The sequence below is a fragment of the Terrapene carolina genome, unplaced genomic scaffold, assembly GCF_002925995.2.
Source record: "Terrapene carolina triunguis isolate 2854851 unplaced genomic scaffold, T_m_triunguis-2.0 Scaffold69, whole genome shotgun sequence".
Taxonomy (NCBI): Eukaryota; Metazoa; Chordata; order Testudines; family Emydidae; genus Terrapene; species Terrapene triunguis.
The window spans coordinates 11,666,147-11,687,888 of NW_020664420.1; the positions used below are offsets into that span (position 1 = coordinate 11,666,147).

Here is a 21,742-nt window from a genome sequence, read left to right on the forward strand (position 1 = left end):
CTTGTGATCATCTAGATCTACTCAGGGCATTGCTGAAACTATTGGCATGGGATGTTTTTGGAAAGATATCAAAAATTTCAGTGAATTTATAAATCTTCTCTTCCCAGACATCTGGATAGATGGGAGTGGGGTAGAGGGAAAGATGATTTTCATTTCTAGGTCACTGGTCCAGGCTGGCTGTGAACAAAACCTTCTCTCCTGCTGGATGTACAGTTGCAAAATGTTTTGTGAACTGGTGACTTTTGCCCATTCCTTCTAATAGACTTGTGCATCACCACAAACAGCATGACATTTGACGGTACTTGGCACCCATTCCGATTTGAGAGATTTAGGGCATGTCTACACTACCCCACAGGTCAGGCTAGAGGTGTGTGCACCAAAATGCTATGCTGTAACTCCCCCATGCTGGGTCAGCATCTGTGGAAAACCGGTACCAGCAAGTGGGAAATGGGTGTCCAGGCCTGGTGGTCAGTGCAGAGTTCAGGAACCAGAGGCCAATGGGCATGCTTGGAGCCAGGTGTCGGAGCTTACTCTGCTTTCTCCTCAGAGGCTCTAAACAGCAAATTTGCCCACAGTTACAAGGTACCATACAGTTTTTCCTAAGCAAGCACATTTATTCTTAAGGCAAAAGCAGTTCAGAGAAAACATATTAAAACCAATAAAAGAACCTACATGCATGCCAATAAGCAGAGATCATCCCACCTCTAACAAGGGCTCTGGTAGGCGTCAGCACTTCAACCTCCAAGGTTTTGTTTTCTGTGGTTACAAGTCCATAACACCTTTTGCTCAGAGCAAGAATCTGTGAATCACTCCTTTATACAGTTTGAGCCTCTGATCTTGTCCTCGTGGAACAAGTGATCAGTGGACAAAGATTTAGTAGATTCCAAGGCCAGAAGGGACCTCTGTGATCATCTAGTCTGACCTGTATAACTCAGACCATAGAACTTCCCCAAATATAAAAGGTCCCCATCTCAGGGTGAAGCTTCAAAAGGTTGAGTTTGCATAATCGGACAAAGTACAGTTGCATACACCACCCTTAATGGTGTGAAGTTAGCCCTACTAATTCAGACTAAGTGCTGAATGCTACTTCTCTGTAGGTGAAATACAGTTTTGAGCAGCAGAGGCTCAGTAGATTTAATGCTGTGCATTTTAATTTTACCTCCCATTGTTTCAATTCCATTGTAAAAAGTTATATTGAAACACAGCATCTGATTTCTTTCAATGAACAACAACAAAAAAACACATAAAAAACTTTTAAAAATCTGACCCTCCGCTTCCAGATGTATATAATTATGTAAGAATATCAGGTTTCATTAAAAGAAAAATAACAGTAAGTTCCTAGCTGTCAATTGTGGAGAAAAGCACAAAAACTCTAAGAGCTCAAAAGCCAGGAGGCAAGTAAAAAGAACCTCAAATTTACTATATTTAAGCCAATCTAGTATTTCTGGGGGGCCTGACTCATGATTTTTAAGTATTGAGGCTGATATTTTCAAAAGAAAAGTGTCACCATGGGAGCTGCTGGTAGTTGAACTCTTTTGAAAATCTAGCTTTGTGGAAAAACTGGCCTCTATTTGACTTGTGCACCTCCTCATTCACTATATATAAGGGATACCATATATGAATACACATCCTATAGTCCAATTCCTTTAACTTCAAAGAAAGGGCTTTGGATTTGGGAACCACAAAGTTAAAGCTAATAAATAAAATACACTCTTTTATTCACTCTTTGCCCGCACAGATTCCGCTAACTGGATGTTTTCGGCATGTGCTGAAATTTAAAAATAAAATTAAATAAAATGAAACAAATCTTTACACGACAGATGTCAGTCACATAATCCCATCCCCTGCACTCTGACAATATACAGTTGCCAGTCAGTTGGAGTTAAACACAGTATTTAATCATGTGATTATATTATAGCTATTACATCCACTGGTAGGATGGGGTGGAGATTGGAGAAACAAATCAGCACCACAGACATGCAACTGCCCTGGAACATTTGTAGTAATGGAGGAGAAAAGAAACCCATTTTCCAATCAAAATACCATACACTGCAAGCGAGGGCTAGCGGCAATACTTAATTCTTAAGCCACTACGGTGGAGTTTACAAACCCCCACACAGGAGAGAAAGGGGTTTAGGAACTGCTCTGGGCCTAGGCAGCTCCATCCTGCCACACCTGCAATGCATGCACAGGCTGGAGGAGGAGCTTATAAGGAGAACTGAGTACTGCACTGCAGGCCAGAGGTGTGTAGACCTATACTGTGAAGCTCTGCAAAAAGATCCCTGTGGGAGGACCAACTGCTGGGCAACTCACTTCATTTCTTTATGCCTCCGTTTCTTAATCTGCAAAATGGGGATAATTACACCTACCCTCCTTTGTAAAGGCACTTTGAGATCTATGGATGATCATAGAATCATGGGACTGGAAGGGACCTCAAGAGGTCATCTAGTCCAGTCCTTGGCAAGACTAAATATTATCTAGACCATCCCTGAGAGGTGTTTGTCTAACCTGCTCTTAAAAATATCCAATGATGGAGATTCCACAAACTCCAGTGCTTAACCACCCTGACAGTTAGGAAGTTTTTCCTAATGTCCAACTTACACCTCCCTTGCTGCAATTTAAGCCCATTGCTTCTTGTCCTATCCTCAGAGGTTAAGAAGAACAATTCTTCTCCCTCCTCCTTGTAACAACCTTGAAAACTGTTATCATGTCCTCCCTCAGTCTTCTCTTTTCCAAACTAAACAAACCCAGTTTTTTTCAATCTTCCCTCCTAGGTCATGTTTTCTAGACCTGCAATCATTTTTGTCGCTCTTCTATGGACTCCCTCCAATTTGTCCACATCCTTCCTGAAATGTGGTGCCCAGAACTGAACACAATACTACAGTTGAGGCCTAATCAGTGCAGAGTAGAGCAGAAGAATTACTTATTGTGTCCTGCTCACAACACTCTTGCTAATACATCCCAGAAGGATGTTTGCTTTTTTTGGAACAGTGTTACACTGTTGATTCATATTTAGCTTGTGGTCCACTATGACCCTCAGATCCCTTTCCACAGTACTCCTTCCTAGGCAGTCATTTTCCATTTTGTATGTATGCAACTGATTGTTCCTTCCTAAATCGAGTACTTTGCATTTGTCCTTATTGAATTTCATCCTATTTACTTGAGACCATTTCTCCAGTTTGTCCAGATCATTTTGAATTTTAATCCTATCCTCCAAAGCACTTGCAACCCCTCCCAGCTTGGTATCAGTCACAAACTTTATAAGTGTACTCTGTATGGCATTATCTAAATCATTGATGAAGTTATTGAAAAGAATCGGACCCAGAACTGATCCCTGCGGGACCCAACTCATTATGCTCTTCCAGTATGACTGTGAACCACTGATAACTACTCTCTGGGAATGTATCAGAGGGGTAGCCATGTTAGTCTGGATATGTAAAAAGCAACAGAGGGTTCTGTGGCACCTTTAAGACTAACGGATGTATTGGAGCATAAGCTTTCGTGGGTGAATGCCCACTTGGTCAGACGCATGTGGGATGTTTGTGTAGAGAGCCTCCACATCCATGGTGGCTAGGATGGTGTTTTCTGGGAGGTCACCAATGCATTGTAGTTTTCTCAGGAAATCAGTGGTGTCACGGAGATAGCTGGGAGTGCTGGTGGCGTAGGGTCTGAGCAGAGAGGCCACATATCCGGATAGTCCTTCAGTGAGAGTGCCAATTCCAGAGATGATGGGACGTCCAGGATTTCCAGGTTTGTGGATCTTGGATAGTAGATAGAATAACCCCGGTCGGGGCTCTAAGGGTATGTTGATTTGTTCCTATGTTATTGTAGGGAGTGTCCTGAGTAGATGGTGCAGTTTCTTAGTATATTCCTCAGTGGGATCTGAGGAAAGTGGCCTGTAGAATTTGGTATTGGAGAGTTGTCTGGCAGCCTCCTTCTGGTAGTCAGACCTGTTCATGATGACAACAGCACCTCCTTTATCAGCCTCTTTGATTATAATGTCAGGGTTGTTTCTGAGGCTCTGGATGGCATTGTGTTCTGCATGACTGAGGTTATGAGGCAAGCGATGTTGTTTTTCCACAATTTCTGCCTGTGCACGTCGGCGGAAGCATTCTATGTATAGGTCCAGACTGTCATTTTGACCCTCAGGAGGAGTCCATGTGGAGTTCTTCTTCCTGTGTTGTTGGTGGGAGGGTATCTGTGTATCAGTGCACTGTTCAGTGTTATCTTGAAAGTATTCTTTGAGTCGAAGGCGGCGAAAGTAGACTTCCAGATCACTGCAGAACTGTATCATGTTCGTGGGGGTGCTGGGGCAAAAAGAGAGTCCCTGAGATAGGACAGACTCTTCTGCTGGGTTGAGTGTGTAGCTGGATAAATTGACGATATTGCTGGGTGAGTGAGGGGTACCACTGTTGTGGCCTCATGTGACAGGTAGGATTTTAGACAGCTTACAGTCCTTTTTCCTTTGTAGAGAAGTGAAGTGTGTAGTGTAGATCTCCTGTCTTATTTTAGTAAAGTCCATTTGTGTGGAGGGTTGGTTATTTATGAAAGTCTCCAGGTTGGAGAGCTCTTTTTTGATGTTTTCCTGTTTGCTGTATAGGATGCTGATCAGGTGGTTCCTCAGTTTCTTTGGTAGTGTATGGCATAATCTCTCACTGTGGTCTGTGCAGTATGTAGATAGCAATGGATTTTTCACCTTCAGTCCATTTGGTATGATGTCCATCCGTTTGCATTTGGAAAGGAAGATGATATCTGTCTGTATTTGTGCAAGTTTCTTCATGAGGTTGATAGATTTCCATTCCATACGGCTAAATGCAGTGCCTTGCATGGTGTCTAGTATCAGAGTGGTAGCCGTGTTAGTCTGGATCTGTAAAAAGCAACAGAGGGTCCTGTGGCACCTTTAAGACTAACAGATGCATTGGAGCATAAGCTTTCGTGGGTGAATGCCCACTTCGTCAGACGCATTCACCCACGAAAGTTTATGCTCCAAAACATCTGTTAGTCTTAAAGGTGCCACAGGACCCTCTGTTGCTTTTCTCTGGGAATGGTTTTCCAACCAGTTTTGCACCCACCTTATGGTAGTTCCATGCAGGTTCAATTTACCTAGTTTATTTATGAGAAGGTCATGTGAGACAGTATCAAAAGCTTTACTAAAGTCAAGATATACCACATCTACCACTTCCCCCCCTATCCACAAGGCTTGTTACCCTGTCAAAGAAAACTGTCAGGTTGATTAGACCCAATTTGTTTTTGACAAATCTGTGCTGATTGTTACTTGCCACTTTATTATCTTCTAGATGTTTGCAAATTAATTGCTTAATTATTTGCTCCATTATCTTTCCGGGTATACTGCTGAATCAGAACTAAATATTAATTGCGCTATTAATAAGGCACACCATCATAAGTAAGATGGTAGAATCTGGCCCATTAGGAGCAATTTCCTGACTGAACACAGTGGGAAACTAAGAGATAGATAAAAACAACAAGGAGTCCGGTGGCACTTTAAAGACTAACAGATTTATTTGGGCATAAGCTTTCCTGGGTAAAAAACCTCACTTCTTCAGAGGCATGGAGTGAAAGTTACAGATGCAGGCATTATATAATGACACATGAAGAGAAGGGACTACCTCACAAGTGGAGAACCAGTGTTGACAGGGCCAATTCGATCAGGGTGGATGTAGTCCACTCCCAATAATAGATGAGGAGGTGTCAATTCCAGGAGAGGCAAAGCTGCTTTTGTAATGATCCAGCCACTCCCAGTCCCTATTCAAGCCCAAATTAATGGTGTTACATTTGCAATTCAATTTTAGTTCTGCTGTTTCTCTTTCAAGTCTGTTTCTGAAGTTTTTTTCTTCAAGAATAGTTACTTTAAAATCTGTTATAGAATGTCCAGGGAGATTGAAGTGTTCTCCTACTGGCTTTTGTATGTTACCATTCCTGATGTCCGATTTGTGTCCATTTATTCTTTTACGTAGGGACTATCCAGTTTGGCCAATGTACATGGCAGAGGGGCATTGCTGGCACATTCATTTGCAAATGTAACACTGTTAATTTGGGCTTGAATAGGGACTGGGAGTGGCTGGATCATTACAAAATCAGCTTTGCCTCTCCTGGAATTGACACCTCCTCATCTATTATTGGGAGTGGACTACATCCACCCTGATGGAATTGGCCCTGTCAACACTGGTTCTCCACTTGTGAGGTACTCCCTTTTCTTCATGTGTCATTATATAATGCCTGCATCTGTAACTTTCACTCCATGCATCTGAAGAAGTGAGGTTTTTTACCCAGGAAAGCTTATGCCCAAATAAATCTGCTAGTCTTTAAGGTGCCACTGGACTCCTTGTTTTTGTGGATACAGACTAACACAGCTACTCCCTGATAAGAGAGAGATCACAGAACTCATCAAAACCAAAAAGTAAGTTTATTTTTTTTTAATTGCCTTGTGTTTAATTCTAAGAAGCACCAACTAGTTATTTACTGTTCCCCATTCATCTTAATTAACTGGCATAATACACTGGACAGCTCTCTACCTTTTTTTTATTTGAACCATTCTACTGTTTCCTTTGAAAAGTGCCAATCTTGTTAGAATCTCAGATGGATACATTAAATATGTAATTACAACATACTTTGAGTGACTCCGTATTCCCTTTCTGAGACTTGCATCCTGTGTCCCATAGTGCAAGGAATACATTTTACATTAGAAGCATACAGTGCATCTTTACTAGTGAATTTATGAATAATCCTCTAAAGAGATTTCCCTAACTTCACACTTAGGGTAGAATTAATAGTATTTTATTAAGTGTCCTCTAAATCCGTGACAGTTTGAGGCACACAGGTATTTAATTGGATTGCTCCTGATTAGCGAGGTTGTCGCTACAGTAGAAGGAGATTCTATTCTGAGCACAAAGGTCATTTTTTACATTTATTGCAAAATTGTTTATATTTTGTTAGGTATAAAAATGGCCCTGAACTTTAATGAGCTGGAGTGTCTCTTGTGATGTCCTTTTCCAGGGTAACTGTTACCTAAGTATAATATCAGCATCAGTTATCACAAAAGCATCAATAATTATAACAGTAGCAATGAGAATAATTACTCTAGGCTTCCTCATGCCACACTGAAGTTAGCCTATGCAAGATGCTGAAAACAAAATTGATGCATCTGCTCCTGCTCCTTGTTATAAATTGCTGGCTTGGCATGAGCTCTTATTCCCCTTGTTGCCCAGTTCTTTGATGCTGCATTGCAGTGATAATTGAAATGGATAATTCTCTCTTTACACCATTTTGATGGGGCCTGTCTAGCTATGGCTGATATCAATGTATACATAAACTTCCCAGTGTGGAAATCTGTCTCTTGCTGGTTGAATGGACTGTATCAGGGTCAAATATAGTCCTTTCAGAGGGAATTCCAATAAGATTGCAGTAAATAGCTTTTTTCTATTGATTTTAGTTCATTTTTTCCTCTCCTCAATACAGGTTATTTGCACTCTACCTGACATACCATTTTGCTTATAAAAGATAATGTATGTGTCAAGTATTATGTTTTCAATGGAAATGTGTATTCTCCTTTGATATATGCTTTTTATCCCATTCCTGGGACACTAGAACATGCTAAGACTATTGGTATTTTTGTGTATTGTTGTAACAGCACAGGGCCCCATACTTCTCTCTGCTTCCACAAGCAGAGGGCAGCCAAAAATCATGGATCCAGCTACCCACAAGAGGGAAAAGCTGTTTCCGTGGCATGTTGTTCATTTCCACTCCGAATCCTACGGAAGACCTTCCACAAGGGTTCCATGAAGTTCCGGATCCTGTGTGAATGGACAGGGTGGGGAAGCGAGGTCAGGTCTGCTCCATTTGTTTCCCACCTCCTCAGCCCAAACCCCTGAGACAAAGTTAGTTGTGTGCAGGAACCTTCACAGGTTTGTGCATACTCTTTCTCTCATGGCCTCCCAACTGAGAGTCTGAATCTCCTGGGGAAATTCGATGTAAACAGTAAGTGAGGGTGAGACTCTACCCACAAACACTTTGTGGGTAAAATCCTGGCCCCAGGGAGTATTGACTCCAGTAGGACCAGGATTTCACTTCTAGTCTGTGGTCTCAGCTAGGTTGCTCCAGTCTATGGCTAGTGCCTAGAAGTATAGAGCATCTCACTGCTACTTCCCGGCAGACCTCAGAGCATAGTGCTTATGGGCTGTATTGGGGATATAGTGCCTATATGTTGATGGGTGGATTTCACTATGGGAGCCTGAGCCAGCTGGGCTAGGACTGGAGCCAGGCTCTGTGAGACTTGTGGGGAACTGGGAAGGTGAATTTGAAACATCTCCCCAGAGAGAGAGAAAGAGAGAGGGAATCTTCTCTTGAATGACCTCAGAGCTCTTCCCACCAGGGCTTCTGTGGGGTCAGAAACACCAAGGAACTTAACATGGCAGTTTCTGGTTTGGCTCAGACAAATCATTCCCATTTCTGCTGTGGTAGTGTTTTAAATACATACATGCATATATATGCAATTGAGATTTTGCATATTTATCAAACATACAAATTGAGCCTGTGGAAGCAGAGAAAGAACTGACAGGAAGGGGATTGCAACCAAAGAGTAAAAAGAACAGGAGTACTTGTGGCACCTTAGAGACTAACAAATTTATTAGAGCATAAGCTTTCGTGGGCTACAACCCACTTCTTCGGATGCATCTAATAAATTTGTTAGTCTCTAAGGTGCCACAAGTACTCCTGTTCTTTTTGCGGATACAGACTAACACGGCTGCTACTCTGCAACCAAAGAGTGAGAACTGTGTTTTTCTCCGACAAGGCATTACGTTATTTGTATAAAATCTCCAGTTTCTGAACCTTCAACTTTAACAGGTATGCCACACGGAGACCAAACTGCAGTACAGAGTCAGGAAGCCTTGGCATAGATCCCTCACAATATATTATGTGCTTGTGCAGAAGCGTGTACCCCTACATGTGGTGATGGGGAAAACCAATGTCCATTGAAGCATCAAGAATTCCTATCCGTTTCTCTGTAGTCGGAACCTGCTTAAGAGAGAACACAGTCCACCCAGAGCTTTTAAATAGGATCTGCAACCTCTGTGTTTACTTAGAAAAAATTGTCTCCTTAATGTGAAGTACTTTTGCAATTTACGAAAGATTGTGGTCAATTTCTTCCCTTCATCTTCATTCGGGTCCAGCAAAAATCATTTTGATTTAGTAATGCTTGAGTAGCATGCCTATGCTTTTAATTTAGTATTGGTCTGACATAATCTGACGTGAATTAGCAATTACTATAAAGTAAAATGGATCTTATCTGTCACCATGAGAGCACAACAGTTTCAGCTTATTCAGAATCATTCCAAAACTATTTCTGGATGGCATTCTGCTGAAATCTATTTGTCTTCATACAGCTCTTTCTAAACCAGTCAACATCCACTATGGTGGTAATGAACTTAACTTCTGAATACTTCCACTAAAATAAAACGTTATCATAACTGTGGGTTGTCAGTGAAAGAAGAGCTTTGCTGATGCTTCAAATTGACATGGTGCAACCAAGTTTTCTTTCCCATGCTTGAATCGCATACTTGGTATGGAGGCATTATAAGATCACCTTTCTCCCTTTAACTCCATGATGATAATTATCAAAGCAGTCCCCTCTATAATTAATATGTATTTGTAGTATCAACAGTATCTAGACCCTGAAATCAAGGCCCCATTGTGCTAGGAGCTGTACATATTTAGACTAAGTCTTTGTCCCAGAAAGCTTGCAATCTACATAGATAAGACTAGGAGTGGGCAAAAGAAAGTATTCTCCCCATTTTATAGTGGGGGAACTGAAGCACAAAAACATTATGTGACTTATCCAAGCTCACATGGGAAGTCTATGACAGAGCCACGAACAATAATTTCATCTTAACAGAGAGCTTGACTCCTGGACCCAGACACTATTACATAGACCACCTCTCCCTCCACTTGCAATTGTGTAGCTTCACTTTGGCAACTACAGCAATTACTCCTGTGGAAAAGTAATACTAATGAATCATTTAATATATGCTTGGCTGTCTCTTACTGCAACTTAGCCGCTGCAAACAATGAGAAGAGTAGGGTGACCAGATAGCAAGTGTGAAAAATTGGGACGGGGGTGGGGGGTCTATATAAGAAAAAGCCCCAAATATCAGGACTGTCCCTATAAAATTGGAACATTTGGTCACCCTAGAGGAGAGCCAACAAGATGCTTAACTGATCAGCTCCCACAGTTTTTTAGAACAGCTCAGCATGAAAATCTGGCTGCAGTGTCACCAGGATTGCTGCTGGGTGCTGAGTACTTTTTAAAAAAAATCTGGTCTTTAATTAGGTACTTAAATGAAAATCTGTCCCCATGTGACCAGATCAACTCTCCACAGACCAGTGTAGGAACCTTTGAGCTTAAAAGCTCTGGTAATGATTCCGTCAGATGTCAATGCTCTGTGGGTATGTCTACACAGCAAATAAACACCTGTGGCTGGCCCATGTCAGCTGGTTTGGGCTCAGGCTGCAGGGCTGTAAAATTGCACTGTAGATGTTCAGGCTCAGGTTGGAACCTGGGCTCTGAGACCCTCCCCTCTTATAAGCCTGTCAGCAGACCTGGGCCAGCTGCACGTTTGCTGTGTAGACACACTCTGTATCTTTCTAATCAAGGATGCGTTTGTAGAGGAGATAGCAGGGAAGTTCTTCCATCTAAACTGTCTTTTCCTTTGTTCTGAGCTTTCTGTAACTTCCCTTTCATGGAGATGGGTGCGTGTGTGTATTCCTTTGTGTGTTGTGTTATATTTTGTTAGTATTGTTTGTTATTTTGAGACTACTCTGCAGAACTTGGAGTCGAGACCAAGGCCGAATTCTAATCTCACTCACTTCAATGGGAGTCTCAGCTGTGTAAATGAAGAGCACACTTTGTCCTCTGTCCAACTCCCCCCCTCAAAGCCAACTTTCTACAGAGAAATTAGGAGACCTGCATATGGAAGAGACTTGCTGCTTGCATATCTGATGATATGTGATCTGGCCAATAGTGTTTGTTAGTAATGTGAAGAAAACACCATAGAGTAGGTTAATATATTTGACTGTGGAATATAGTTGCACACCGTAAGTAAATACAGAATAACCCGATGCAAAGCAGAACAAAATGTGAAAATATCTTGAAGTGACAGAAGTGAAAAGGGTCCAGCAGAACTCCCGTGGATCAGCAGCTGAGGCAGACAGGGTAGTTTCTGTATTTCTTGCCAAACCGCTGCCATGTCTTTCAACTGTATATAGCACAGGGAAGCGAGGGTTTCATTATGCTAATAATTACATTGCCTGCAGGCTTTTTGAAGTCCCATCTCCCCATACAGCACAGAAACAGATTTTGTAGAAATATCATTAAAGCTGTTAACTACAGGGAAGGGGGGGGGGAAATCAAAGACACAATCAAAGCATGCACTCTATTATCAATAAATGCAAGTGGCTTCGTAAATGTGTCACATTTTAAATGTTTTCATTGCGAATCAGCATAGGAACCAGCTGTTTTAAGGGAAAGTGAAATGTAATAAAAATAAAATTTTAATCATTGCATCTCAGAAGGAAGAATGAATCACTAGAAAAAAATGTTTTAAAGTGTTTTGCCTATAACTGAAGAGGACCAACAATCATAAACATGACTGGGGCTCCTGAGTGCTAGAATGATACATAATGATAATAATAATAATAGAAATAGCCACCTTGACACTGTTTGAGACAAAGGAAGTCCAGGTCAAGATTTGGATGCATAGGGAAGGATTGTTGTTTGTTATTCTGTAAAACTAGAGGTGTTCAGAGCACTCGAGAAGACGAGACCTGTGCCCTGAAAAAGAGCGATACAGAATTTGACAGCTAGAATACAAACAACTAAGGACTATGCACAAAAGTTTGAGTAAGAGGTAGCAGTTAGGAGATCTGTGTGAGAATGCAGAGCAAAAGAACTGAGAAGGTTTGTGAGAAGGATTGTGCTCTGAGAGGATTTGGGAGCCTGGCTACATATGTGCACATATAGTGTTTAATGAGTGTGTGTGTGTGGGGAGGCGGGGGGTGAATGAATCTGGTTATGCATGACCAAAGTAGGCAGTAGCACTTACTAAGCATTGAAAAACAGGTCCTGGACCTCCTACCTCTATACACCTATTGAAATTAAGCTCACAAAGTTTTTGTAAATTGACTTCTAATCTAAAAACATTGGTTTTGACAGTTTAAAAAAATCGGTGTTATATTTCAGCAGCTTTGAATGTTTTCTGCCTTCCTTATGCATTCTAATGCTGACCTGCATTTCCTTTGTCTTGACCTACCTCATCAGAGTGGACAATCTGCTGGAAGTAATTAAAAAGGCAGCTTTTGTTAGGTTTGAACCTGTGTGCACTGAAACCAATGTTAAAATTCTCACACCCCATTTCAGCAGTCTATCCCTATTCAGTGAAGTCCAGAAGCATGTGCCTAACTTTAAGCAACTGCTTAAGTGCCACAATGTGCTTAAGTGCTTGGCTGAATAGGAATAGACATAAAACACATGCTTAAATGCTTTGCTGAAATGGGGCCCCATTAACTCCAGTCAGGCACAATGAGAGACTGTGGAACCATCAGCAGTTATGGAGAAATTAAGACAGTTAAAGGTTTTATAGATCAAAGAAATGTAGGACTGGAAGGAAACTCGATAGGTTATTTAGTCAAGTCCCCTTGACTAAGTAGGACTAAGTATTCTAAACCATCTCTGGCAGATGTTTGTTTAACTTGTTCTTAAAAACCTCCAATGACAGAGATTCCATGACCTCCCTAGGTAATTTGTTCCAGTTATTAACTAATATTTGCTTTGTGATCCACTATAAGCCCCAGACCCCTTTCTGCAGTACTCCTTCAGTAATTTGCTATTTTGAATTCTAATTCTGTCCTCCAAAGTGCTTGCAATCCCTTCCAGCTTGATATTGTCTGCACACTTTATAAGTGTACTCTCTATGCTACTATCAATATCATTTATGTAGATATTGAACAGAACCATATTTCTAAAGCCAGCACTGAAAATCATATAGAATTTGGCCACTTGTAGTTTTAGGCTTGATTCTGTTCCCATTTACATGGTCTAAATCAGAAGTAACTCCTCTGAAATCAGTGGGGTTGCATTGGTGTAAAACTGCCATGAGTGAGAGTAGAATCAAATTCTTTGACAATTACTGTAGCTTTTATTTTACAAAAGTGTCACAAACTTCAGGAGGGAAATGTTTTGGGGAAAACATGCTTAGCATGTTTTGTTTGTGTGATTATTAATGATCAAATATAAAAATGACTTCACAGTTTATGCACACTCCATTGCGGGGAAAAATCACTTAATCTTTGCTCTTTCCCATCTTTGGGTGTGCTCCTTTTTGGCCAGGAAATTGACAGATCTAAAGAGAATGACTTTTCTGGAAGACGTGGTTTGTGCTTCTTGAATGGCTCTTGCTGTAGTTCTAAAGTCTTCCCATTAACAAAAAAAACAACAAAAAAACAACACACACACACACACACACACACACACAAAGAAAAAGGTAACAGGAAAACAAGAACCGAAACAAAAGGCTATTTCCCCCCTACATTATTGTCAGCAGGGATCAGCAGACACTAAAGAATTTCTGCATGCCAAGTGTTGAGAAGTTAAGCACATTAGAGGGCATGTCAGACATACTGAAATATAATGAAATGGAAAGCTGGAGGGGGGAAAAAAAACTTCTTAAATGTATTAATTCTATATTAGAGTGAATATTAAATGCCATTTAAAAGTATATGTCACTGGCAGCCTTTCACTGATTTTTAGCTTTCTACAAAATTCTGTATTGGTTCTCCTACCATGCTCATCACTGCAGTATCTGACTGCCTTCCAGTAGTACATTCAGCTATATGACAGACATCTGTCATGTGTTGTTCATTTTTTCCTCCTCTCCCCAGAGGGTGCAGTGTGTGCTCCGGAGTAAGTTGTTTGGTTTGGGGTTTTTTAATACACATGTTGCTATGTATTTGTTAGAGGTCAAAGAAATGCCCCTTGCACTTGGAGTGGAGAGTGACAAGCTTTGTGATGGTCCTTGGTTCCTGAGGGACCAGTTTACTCCACGTCTCTGTCTAGCCCCTGAGAAAGTTCTGCCTCCCATGGTTTATCCTTATTGCAGAGAGTTCTGTTTGGGCCAGAGGAATGAAATTGTCAACCACGGTCTTTATCCTGGAGCTGGAGGCAGTCTTTTAGATATCTTTAGCATATTGTCAAATACACAGGTATTAGCAGAAGAAAGTGTCATGTTCTTTCCCTGTCACTTGCCACAAACCTGTTAGTTTTACCCTAACAGCTTTCTTCTATGAAACTGTCTGGTAACATGCATTTGACTGTGAAAAGCCTTTTATAGGAATTGTAATGCTGTTATCTGCCAACTGCACAATAACTGGCAAGTTTGTTTTGCGTGACGGCATTTTCTATATGTAAAATATGAATAGACTATTTCATATTCAGGCAAGAAAAAGGTATTGACATGCAACAACAACTCAGATATTTTAAACGCTGTTGATCACACCAGTTTAGATCATTTTCAGAATTGGTTCTCCACTTGTTCTGCGACTTTTCTGCCAATTTTCTTCCTTTTTCTCTCATCGATTACTCATCCTTGGGTTCCAGTTGAAGGGACAGATGAACTGTAGAGACAGACTTGAAAGTATTAGTCAGCATAGTGATTCTTTCATGGAATGACTTAGTGGTAAAGGGACTTTCCCAAGTATAGCACTTTTGTTATTTGGTAACAAGTTCAAGTCAACAGTGAGTGCATAACATTAATAACGTGTGACAATCAGAATTCAGAGTGAAAAACATATTAGTATAACTAGAGCTGTGCAACACTGGGGGGCTTTTCCATGAAATTTGTGAAGAAAACAGGCAACTTCATTTTGGCTTGGTTCATGCCAGAAAACAATCTCCCCTCTCACCTCCTACTCCAAATTCTATGAAATTACACTGAAAATGGAAAATAATTCAGCTTTCTGTATTTTTGGTCTCAGATTTTCCTTTGTCTGAAAATAAAAGGTTAGAACTGGTTGCACTAACTCCAATAATTGCAAGATTGTGTCAGTTTGTTGCAGTTTTTAACACTTTTATTGTTGCTTTTAGTTTTATAAGTATTGAGTTCCAGTAACATCTTCAGAGTGCTAGATATTGCACAAACACAAAAGTTTTGTTATGAAACAGAATTGCAGATGTGCTAAATTTTCTTACCAATTCATATAATTAACTTTCACCAAAAATGTCAAACCTGAAAGTTCTTTAGGTGCCTAAATTTGGATTTCAGGACCTAACTTTAGGCATCCAGGTTTGAAAGTTTTTACTTATGGCTCACAGTCACACTAAACTGGGTTTCTTCCTACCAAATCACTAGCAATGTTCAGTGCCAAACTGTGAATCCAAGAAGGCAATAGAATTAGTCTTGTGTCCAGGGCCGGCTCCAGGCACCAGCTTCTCAAGCAGGTGCTTGGGGCGGCCGTTCCGGACAGGGGCGGCAGTTCCAGGTATTCGGCGGCAATTCGGCGGACGGTCCCTCACTCCGCCTGGGAGTGAAGGACCTCCCGCCGAATTGCCGCCGCAGATCGCGATCGCGGCTTTTTTTAGATCGCGATCGCGGCTTTTTTGTTTGTTTGTTTTTTTGTTTTGGCTGCTTGGGGCGGCCAAAACCCTGGAGCCGGCCCTGCTTGTGTCTCACAGTTCCCAGATTGGCCCTCAGTGCATGCCCAAGATTACTTTTATTATGATGATTATTTTTAGCAACCATGTATTTGTGATCCAAAGAGACAGTTACAGGAAAGCATATAAAATATACCTAAGTTTAAGGTTAAGTAAATAAACAGGGACATGAAACAAACAATGTAAATAGGAAATAACACAGTGATACTAAAACCCCATTGTTGCATTGGTACTAGGAGGCCAAGCCAATATATGGTGCATTAAATCAATTTTTAAACAAGTGGCAGTTGAGCCAGTCTATACAGAGCTTGAACAGACACACAAGAAGTATGGTAAGGCTACTTTGTATTTCTCTGAAAAGCTGGGTTTTGTGTTGATATTTTAGGTTGTGTGTCTTTGAGTTTTGCTCTTTTATAAGTAGAGAGTAATGGGTCTGCTAAAGTCCCTCCTTTTCTTGAACCAGTCTTGGTATTGATCAGATTTGGACTGTTTTTTTTCTGTATCTTGTATTAGACAGATAGATAGATAGATAGATAGATAGATAGATTTTTAAAAATCAGGAGAGAATATTAAGAAAAAACAAAACAAAAAGCAGAAGTGCAGAAAGATGAAGCAATGGGAGGGAAGGGAATGGAGAGCAACTTCTGTTTCCATCCATTAGAAATTAATCACAAGTATAGCTCATACTTCTTGTAACAACATGCTAAACGAAAGACAGTATTTTACAAAGCCACCTCTGTACTTAGAAGGTTATTGTGATGCAATGTTGTATCACTCTGCGGAGCTTCTTTATGGATTAATCATGCCTTGCCCCGACACCATTCAAGTCTATTAAATACTTCCTCATAGAGAAACGCACTTCACTCCAATGTTAAAAACATTCAGCTCTGCATAGTCATATATAGCGGGAGAAGTGTGCTTCTTTGGGGACACATATTGGGTCAGGATATGCCAGAGCAATCAAAAGGATAACAAAATGGTTAAGGAACTGAGCTGCAATAAACGACTGCTTTTATTCAGGCAATTTTTCTTCATACAGTGCAAGTTCCAGGGCCAGTAGAAAACCTGCGGGCTGTATCTACCTCACCTACCTCAATTCTTCTTTCCTGGGAACCCCCTGCCTATGCAAATGGTCCAGTCCAAGGTTACAGATTGTTCTGCACAGAGACTGCTACTGGAAAAGAACAGGTGAGCAAGTTAATGGAGCTGTATGCTCTTCTTTCAGTTAGTTGTGAGAGCAGGCTTTTGCTGCACGACGTGACAAAATTAGACAGGAAGGAGAAGAAGCGGTCAATCCAAGTGACCGTGGATATCTGTTCAGCTGCTTTAAACCTGTTGATAGTGGAAATTTTGGTGCTTCAATGGCATAACAGACTGGAGTGGTTACTCTTCAGGTTAAGTGCCTTGGAAATGTGCATTGAAAGGCAGTGAGTAGAGGGATTTTTTTTTCAAATCAAGTCTTTGAACTGTGAGAATTTACATGCTGCTGTAGCTGAATATTACATAGGCCTATTACAATGTACTTTAATATATAGAGGAACTCATTCTTTCACTTACACTGGTGCAAGACAGGAGTAGCTCCATGGCAGTCAATGGGACGGTCTATTGAAATCCACGTTAGTCTTATGATTTACTTAAATGGCAGCAGGATCAAGCCATATGGAGTCACACCAGCATACAATTGGTGTAAGCGGGAGAGAAACAAGCCCTTAGTTTACCTTTCTTATCAAAGTCTAGAAACAAAGTAAAGGGCCCTCCCCTTATAAAAGTTCTATAGATTTTTCAGACACTACTGATGTTAAGGGAAGTTTTACACAGGAAATGGGGGTAGATATGATCTAATTTATTTCCTCAGTGGCTCATTTTCCCTTTCCTCAGGGCCAAGTCCATTCTAGGAGTGTAAAATATATAAACCCAGTCTAGGCATTATCTGTATTTCTTACAAATGCAGGGCCAGCGCAACCCATTAGGTGACCTAGGTGGTCACCTAGGGCACTACAATTTGGGGGGGCAGCGACCATGGCGGTATTTCGGCAGCGGGACCTTCCGCCGCCTCTGTGGGGGGCGGCATTTCGAGGCGGGACCTTCCGCTGCCTAGGGCGGCAGAAAAGCTGGCGGCGCTCCTGTACAAATGAGAGAGATAAACAAAGGGAATTTGCATCATCCTTATTATTGGTGTTCTGCAATGACTGTGTGTTTTTATGTGGAAACATATAAGATCATGGTCTCAGCTCCAAGGATCCTGCACTCTAGCAAATAAAGAGTTTAAACAGTTCAGGCTGTTAACATAGTACATCAGTAGCTGATGTAAAGTTAAGGTGGCCTAGTGATCCTGTAGAGGTCATTGAGAGATGCTATGTGGATGAAATGTGACTTTAAAAAAAAAGAGAGATTTAGAGGAGGACAGTATAGTAAAATAGAGACTCCTTTTTTCTCCATCTGAGCCAGTTTAGTTTATTAGTAGCCTGTAAGAGTCACAGGCATCATAAATCCCAGCGTAGATTTAACTTGCTTCTTCACCCCCCAAAATCTTCTCTCTCTTCTCTTGTCTTCCTTTATTTCACACTCTCCTTTTCTCCTAGAATTTCCCCATGACTCATAGTCCTTATTTGCTCCTTTCTCTTCCCTTCTTCCTTTCCCTATCACTTTCTTATGGGAGAAGGAGTGATTGATTTAAGCAAGGAATCTTTCTGCTGTGCTTTAAATAACAACTAAACCAAAGGTCTAAGCACCAGAGTCAGCTATATCTTGAAATATGGCAGTTTAATATCAGAGAGTCTATTGAGAACTGAGCTGTAACAAGCAATGCTATGTTACAAATTACCTTTTACAGCAACTTAAATAAGGATTTAGCATTACCTCTTAGACAGAGAAAACCCCTACTGTCTAATCTATTCATCCCCCAGTATTACTGTCATACCTTCTTTAACATTTCCCCTTAGTAACGATTATCACTTTTATGTACCCAGAATATAGACGTTGATGGACTATCATACAAACTGGAGGGGCTGAAAAAATTCACGGAATACACCTTACGATTCTTGGCTTATAACCGCTATGGCCCTGGGGTGTCCACTGAAGATCTTACCGTCATGACGCTTTCTGATGGTAAGTTAGAACTACAGATGCCAGGATGGACAATGTAAGGAGAAGAAAAATGTGCACTTTGTGGATTAACATCACAGATCGCTATGTATAAAGTTTTATCCTGGGACCAGGACAAATTTAGGATTTCCTATACTATATACTTAGTTCAAGTCAATGATAGGCATGACAAACTAAATGAAAATTGACAACCAAAATGTAAACTATTAAATAAAATAAATAAATAAATATCTTCAGGTCTTTTTCAGAGGCAGAAATCGTAGATTCATTGTCTGCCCATTATATTGTTTCACAGGGTGTTTAGAGTCGTATCCCTCATGATCATTTGTCCTTTTCATTTTTCCTAGTTTGGTAGAAGGTTGTTACATAGCATGATGCTATCTCTACCCTCCCTTTCCATTTCCTGATGTTATACACAGGTTTGTCCTCACCACTTTTTAATGGAAAATATTTTATTATATCTGGTAATCTGAAGAAACACCTTTCTAGATCTTCCTCATATTTGGAACACTGGAGTAGAAAATGTCTGTTTTACTTTCTTCTCTGTCACAGTGATTGGATAGTCGCTCTTCCTTTGGCTTGCACTGTGCTTTGTGTCTCTGCATTCTTGGGGTATTGTATTGAAGTTTATTTTGTGCTTGGAAACATCTAATGCCTGATGTTCACGTGTAAGTGCTGCAGTGGCTCCTGATGAAGTCAGTGAGCCTGATTCCCACACTTGTAAATCAGGAGTAACTCCATTGATCAGTTTGGCTACAGTGGTGTAAAACCAGTGTAAATTATAGGAGAATTAGCCCAATAATTGGGTATACAAAAAATGGATCTGTGTGTCCTTCTGATGGTACCTTGATGACTTCTCAGGGTAGATTTTTTTACTGCTAGAAACTTGTTACAACTTTTTAGAGGAAAACAGAACCCTAAAAGTTAGTAGGGAGTAATTAATATTGGTGGTGGTAGAGTTGGATGGGGGGAGGGCAAAAAGGGGAAGGCGGGCATGAGATAAAACAAAGGTAGATGAGAATTTAAGAAAAGAGGTCCAGTTTCTCAGTGGGTATAAAACCCAGATGTCTCCAATGTCTTCAGTGGAGCAACACCAATGTACGCCATCTGAGAATCTGACCCAGAGAGAGAGCTCTTAAACTAAAAGATTTGCATTTGCATCCAAGGGCACCTATGCCTGAGTCTGAGTTTAAAAAATGATAAATTCCAGATGGTACAAAAGAACTATTTAGATGGGGATTTTTACAATTGCATGTAATCTGATTGCCGTGGTTTTTTCCTGTGTGTTTATGAATTTAGGTATTCAAATTACAGGCTCTGCTCCTGTCCTGTATTTGAATCACTGTTTGACTTAAGCTCACAATAGTTCTGTCTTTACCAGGGCTGTGTCTTCACTACAAAAAAGGTGGTTTTTTTACACTTAGGTAACTATCTTGCTGTAAAATCCTAGTGGAGACAAGGCACACACCCAGGTGGGGATATACAGTTGACCTTGACTAGCAGAACACTTAATTAACACATTTTAAAACACCACTTTGCAGCCAGTGGAGGCAAAGACATGGTGCATGTAGATCTATTAGCTAGCACACTTGCTATAAACATTTCCTTTTCCTAATCTAGGCAGTGCCTATGATGGAAGAAAAGATTTAAATAGATAAGGATGAACCCTTGTCTCAAGTTCTGTTGTATTTACAAATATTTCCCTTACTAAAAAACTAATATTTGCTAACCTACAGAATTGGTAAAAACACTATGATAATATTATTGTAGGTTGTAGTGTTTCAGACCATCATTGTAGTATCCTTTATAAGGTTCATCTGTGATACCCACACCTCATTTGGCACTTCAACTTTCAATTATTTTACATTTGATACCTCTTCAATATTTTTTTCAAGTACTACTTATGCCTATCCATCTAATTCAGTCATCACTTGTAATACAGATTGGATCTTGGCAGAATAAATTACTTCACACTTATAATTATAAAAACAAAAGGAAAACAAGTGAAAATGAATATTTTGCATAATTTATGTAGATATAATTCAGACTGTGAAGTGTAGTACTGTGGCTCTGTTCTCCACTTTGGTTTTAAATGTCATCATAAGTGAGGAAGGGAGAGATTGTTATTCATGAGTCTGAAAATTATCCTCTGCAAATTTTGTGAGAAGATTTCACCTCTTTGGGAGCACAAAATGTCACTAAAGAGAAGGCTTTCATGACACTATTTCAGAAAACAGAAGAATGGAGAATAGCATATGGCATCCCAAGAAGCATTTAACTTCTCTGTTGTTAAGCAAGGGGAGAAGGTGCGGTGCTGGTCTGAAATGAAATCTATTGGTACCAGTTTTACGTTGTTTTGCAGATGTGTACATGATGCAAGTGTGTAGATTTGCTTCATACTGTCCCCCCTCCCCCCGCAAGTGGGTTCCATTTTTGAGGGCCAGCTGGTGACTAAAAGTTACAAAAATTTCTTGCTCCAGAGCAAGCTTCTTGTCGGTTGCAGGTTCAGCTTACAGGAAAGGAGCAGGCAGGCAGTGGACATAGACGATGTGGTGTAAATTATCATGAATTTCTAAAACTAATTCAGCGCTCTTGGTTTTGGTTTTGTTGGTGGGGGTGAGCTGCCCAGCAGAGAATTAAGAATTTTACCCAAGTTCCTCTCCTCTTTTAGAGCTAACAGATTTTTCAATATCCAGGAGATATTTGTAAAACTATTGTAATGTTCTGTGGCAAGGACAGTCAAATTTTGATCCTGTCAACTTAGATTTTGTCCTTTTAACTCATCCCACTGAATACAGCAATTGCAGCACACACAGATGTAAAACTGCCCGTGGTGCTGCAGGGAGGTGTAAACTGTAGCTTTTTGCAACACTGGGGCCTTGGTGTAGTAAGGGGAGGAGAGGAAGGTGTCTTTAAGAC

At 40.6% G+C, this 21,742-nt stretch overlaps 1 protein-coding gene across 1 annotated transcript in view; it reads left to right on the forward strand.

Annotated features, from left to right (window-relative positions):
• Positions 1 to 21,742, forward strand: part of DCC (DCC netrin 1 receptor) — a 902,832-nt gene that overhangs the window by 648,364 nt on the left and 232,726 nt on the right. The window contains exons 10-11 of the mRNA XM_026649009.1: positions 16,758 to 16,906; positions 18,688 to 18,826. Coding sequence (XP_026504794.1) covers positions 16,758 to 16,906; positions 18,688 to 18,826 — 288 coding nt within the window. The remainder of the gene's footprint in view (positions 1 to 16,757; positions 16,907 to 18,687; positions 18,827 to 21,742) is intronic.